This window comes from Nicotiana tabacum, chromosome 18, assembly GCF_000715075.1.
Source record: "Nicotiana tabacum cultivar K326 chromosome 18, ASM71507v2, whole genome shotgun sequence".
Lineage (NCBI taxonomy): Eukaryota > Viridiplantae > Streptophyta > Magnoliopsida > Solanales > Solanaceae > Nicotiana > Nicotiana tabacum.
Window position 1 is genome coordinate 70,544,789 of NC_134097.1, and position 3,972 is coordinate 70,548,760.

The 3,972-nt window shown below is 43.6% G+C and overlaps 1 protein-coding gene across 1 annotated transcript; it reads left to right on the plus strand.

The window, feature by feature from the left end:
- Positions 1–1,925: 1,925 nt before the first annotated feature.
- LOC107784693 (uncharacterized) lies at positions 1,926–3,258 on the plus strand. The gene is made up of 4 exons (XM_016605856.1): positions 1,926–2,481; positions 2,532–2,632; positions 2,748–2,837; positions 2,989–3,258. The coding sequence occupies exons 1-4, from the start codon at positions 1,926–1,928 to the stop codon at positions 3,256–3,258; spliced, it is 1,017 nt and encodes a 338-aa protein (XP_016461342.1).
- The last annotated feature ends 714 nt before the right edge of the window (positions 3,259–3,972 follow it).

Below are 3,972 nucleotides of genomic sequence, written 5' to 3' on the forward strand. Positions count from 1 at the left end.
TCCTTTATCCTTGAGCTCTCCCTCCCAATTAACAACTTCTTTATTTATACTTGAAGTCTAATGACCTTATTTTGCAACTCTTTAGCTTGACATCTTGTTAAAGGCCCTCTTTGAGATTCTAAAGTTTCATCCTTTCCCTTGAAAAGATTTGCGCTTCCTAGGATGCTATCATTCTCCTATTCTTGAAGAAAATTAATCCTCGGGAAGAATAGCGTCTCTCTCTCTCTAACCTAACGTCTCCCTCTCTCCCTAACCTCTGCTAACGCCGGTGTAAGTTCGGCGACCTCCATCTTAGTCAGGTAGGTCCCCTCCTCCCTTATCTAACGTCTCCCCTACTTTTCTTCCCAACTTTTCCTTCCTGTCCTCCTCTTATTTCCTCTTTCTCCATCCCAGATCCGGTGGATCTACCCCTCCCCCCTTTTTTCTCCCCTTCTCTTTATCTCCCCCCTATTTTTTCCTCCTATTTCTTCCTCATCCACTATCCCTCTTCTCCTCAACCCTCATCTTCTTTCTCCTGCTTTTGTTTTTTTGTTTTTGTGTTTTTTTCTATTTCATTTTCTCTTTATCAACAGGTGTCTCCGTCGGGCAGCGACATTCTTCTTAGGCGGTTAGGCCTTCGTGGTCGTCTTTTGTCCTTTCCTGGTATGCTGTTGGTTGAATGTTTCGGCGTAGCAGCATCGATAGTGGATTTCTGCAAAAGGGAAATTTTTCGGTGAGCCTTTAGAGGAAAGTGAGGCCCAGACACGGGCAATTGGAGGCGAGCAGTGTGTAGGCAGTTTCAGACTATAGATGCTGTTGGTCAATGCTATTTTGGCATCCGTAGACCTTCTAAGTTCTATTATTCCTGCTTCATATTGGTATCTTGCATGTTCCTAGCTTTGTTACATGTCTTTTACCCTTGACTATTGCATTAGTTGCCTGTCTTTGTTGCATGTTTACTCTTGGCCATTAGTTGAGTCATTGTACCTCTTGTGTGATTGACAAAAAAAATTAGTCTACATTGAAGCTTTTCAACTTGTCTGTATTTGCGTTAGTTTTAATCATAATTTTTAGTCTGTAGTTTCATTGTTGGTGGGGTGTCTAGTCGAAATGATGGTAGAGTAGTGTCATGTCTTCGGGTGGGCCAGGGGGTAGGGTCAAGAGTGGTAGGGGTAAGGGATCCAGTAGGCTTAGAATGGGGTCGTGGAACATAGAGACACTGATGGGTAAGTCTATAGGGTTAGGGAAGATTCTTCATAAGAGGAGGATTAATATAGCATGCGTTCAAGAGATTAGATGGAAGGGTACGGGGGCATAAGTTTAAGCTATGGTATTCAGGAGGAGCAGGGCAAGAACAGGGTAGGTATTTTAGTTGATAGGGATCATAGGGAGATGGTGGTGGATGTTATGAGGGTGAACGATAGGCTAATGACTATTAAGCTTGTGGTTGGTAGGGTCACTTTTAACTTGATTAATGCTTACGCGCCTCAGGTGGCCTGGATGAGGAGGTCAAAATGAGCTTCTGGGATGATTTGGATCAGGTTGTGCGTGGTATTCCACACTCCGACAAGCTCGTCATTGGGGGTGATTTTAATGCCCATATTGGGGTGACTACTAGGGGTTATAACAAGGTGTATGGTGGGTTTTGGTTTTGGATTTAGGAAAGAGGGAGGTACCTCTTTGTTGGATTTTGCTAAAGCATTTGACTTGGTGTTAGCTAATTCATGTTTCTAGAAGAGGGAGGAACACTTGGTCACTTTCCGGAGTAAGGTTGTCAGGACTCAGATTGATTACCTTCTCCTTAGGATGGGTAATAGGGGCATGTGCACTGATTGTGCGAGGACTCAGATTGATTACCTTCTCCTTAGGAGGGGTAATAAGGGCATGTGTACTAATTGCAAGGTTATCCCGAGTGAGTTCTGTTAACACAACATAGATTCCTGGTAATGGACTTGGAGGTCAAGAGAGTAAGGAAGAAAAGGGTGGTGTACAACCAACCAAAGATTAAATGTGGAGCCTTGACTAAGGCAAAGGCACAAGGGTTGAGGGAAACGTTGTTGGCCATGGGGGCCTGGAGGAATAGTGGGGACGTGAGTAGTATGTGGACCATGATAGCGAACTGCATTAGGGAAGTTGCTAGAGAGGTGTTAGGTGTGTCAAAGTGTTATTCGGGAGGCCACAAAGGGGACTGGTGGTGGAATGAGGAAGTCCAAGGAAAAGTGGAAGCTAAGAAAGAGGCATATCTTAAGCTAGTGGGGAGCACTGATAAGGAGGAGCAAAGGACGTGTATGGAGCGGTATAAGTTGGCAAGGAAAGAGGCAAAATTGGCAGTGATGACGGCTAAGACTGCATCTTTTGAGCGATTGTATAAGGATATTGGGGGCAAAAGAGGCGATAAAAATATGTACAAGTTAGCCAAGATCAGGGAGAGAAAGGCTTGGGACCTGGACCAAGTGTGGTGCATCAAAGACGAAGACAGCAGGGTTCTGGTGGAAGAGGCGGGTATTAAGCGTAGATGGTAGAATACTTTCATACACTCCTGAACGAGGTAGAGGACAGGAACATTGTACTAGGAGAGTTGGAAAACTCAAGGAGTCAGAGGGATTTTAGGTTTTGTAGGCGTATTAGAAGCAAGAAGGATGGTGGCCAATACGTAAGTTGACCAGGGGTAAGGCAACTGGGCCTGACGAGATCCTAGAAGAATTTTGGAAAAAGTAGGGCATGCATGCTTGGAATGGCTTATTGGGTTGTTTAATGTCATTTTCCAGGGGAAGAAGATGCCAGATGAGTGGTGGTGGAGTTTGATGATCCCTTTGTACAAGAACAAAGGTGATATTCAGGACTGCAACAACTATATGGTATCAAGCTGCTGAGACTATAAAAATTTAGGAGAGGGTGATGGAGAAGAGGGTGCGGCGTAGTGTTATTATTTCTGAGAACCAATTTAGGTTTATGTCGATAAGGTCTACTATAGAAGTCATTCACCTTGTGAGGATATTGGTGGAGCAGTATAGGAAAAGGAAGAAGAACTTGCATATGGTATCCATAGACTTGGAAAAGACTTATGCTAAAGTCTCGAGAGAGGTCCTATGGAGATTTATGGAGGTTAGCGGTGCCCCAGTGGCCTATATTATAGTGATTAAGGACATGTACAAGGGAGTGAAGACTCGGATTAGGACTGTGAAAAGAGACTTGAATCATTTTCCGGTGGAGATGGGTTGCATCAGGGATCAGCTCTTAGCCCATTTTTTTGCCTTAGCGTTAGAGGCGCTGACTTGACACATACAAGGGGAGGTACCATGGTGTATGTTATTCGCTGACGACATAGTCATGATTGATGAGACGTGTGGTTGAGTTAATGCTAGGTTGGAAGTTTGGAGAGAGATGCTCGAGTCTAAGGGTTTTAAGTTGAGTAGGTCGAAAATTGAGTACTTGGAGTGCAAGTTCAGCGATGGGATGCACGAAGAAGGAGTAGAAGTGAAGATTGATACTCAAGTCGTCCCCAAAAGAGATAGTTTCAAGTATCTTGGGTCGATTATTATCACGACCCTAAAACTAATCCGATCATGATGGCTCCTATCGTGAAACTAGGCCAATCGACACAAACCCAAAATTAACCAGAAAATCATAAGAAGTCATTTTAAACCATTAATAAACTAAAATCCCATAATATAAGTTTAAACAAGCAGTGCGGAAATATAACACAAGCCTGACATTGGGGTGTCACCAGTCATAAGCTACTACAAACTTGTCTAGGAATGAGAAAGGACAACATAGTCCGAAAATAAAATACTAAGACAATCTGAATAATATAGGAAGGAGAAGCACATGGTTGCGAACGCCAAGTAGCTACCTAGTCAACTCCGGAGACCTGCTGGAACACTGTTCAACACTCATTATCACGTCCCGAGACTCCTAGATCTACACACAAGGTGCAAGGAGTAATATGAGTATGCCAACACAGTAAGTAATAAAAGTAAAAGCAGCAGAGCA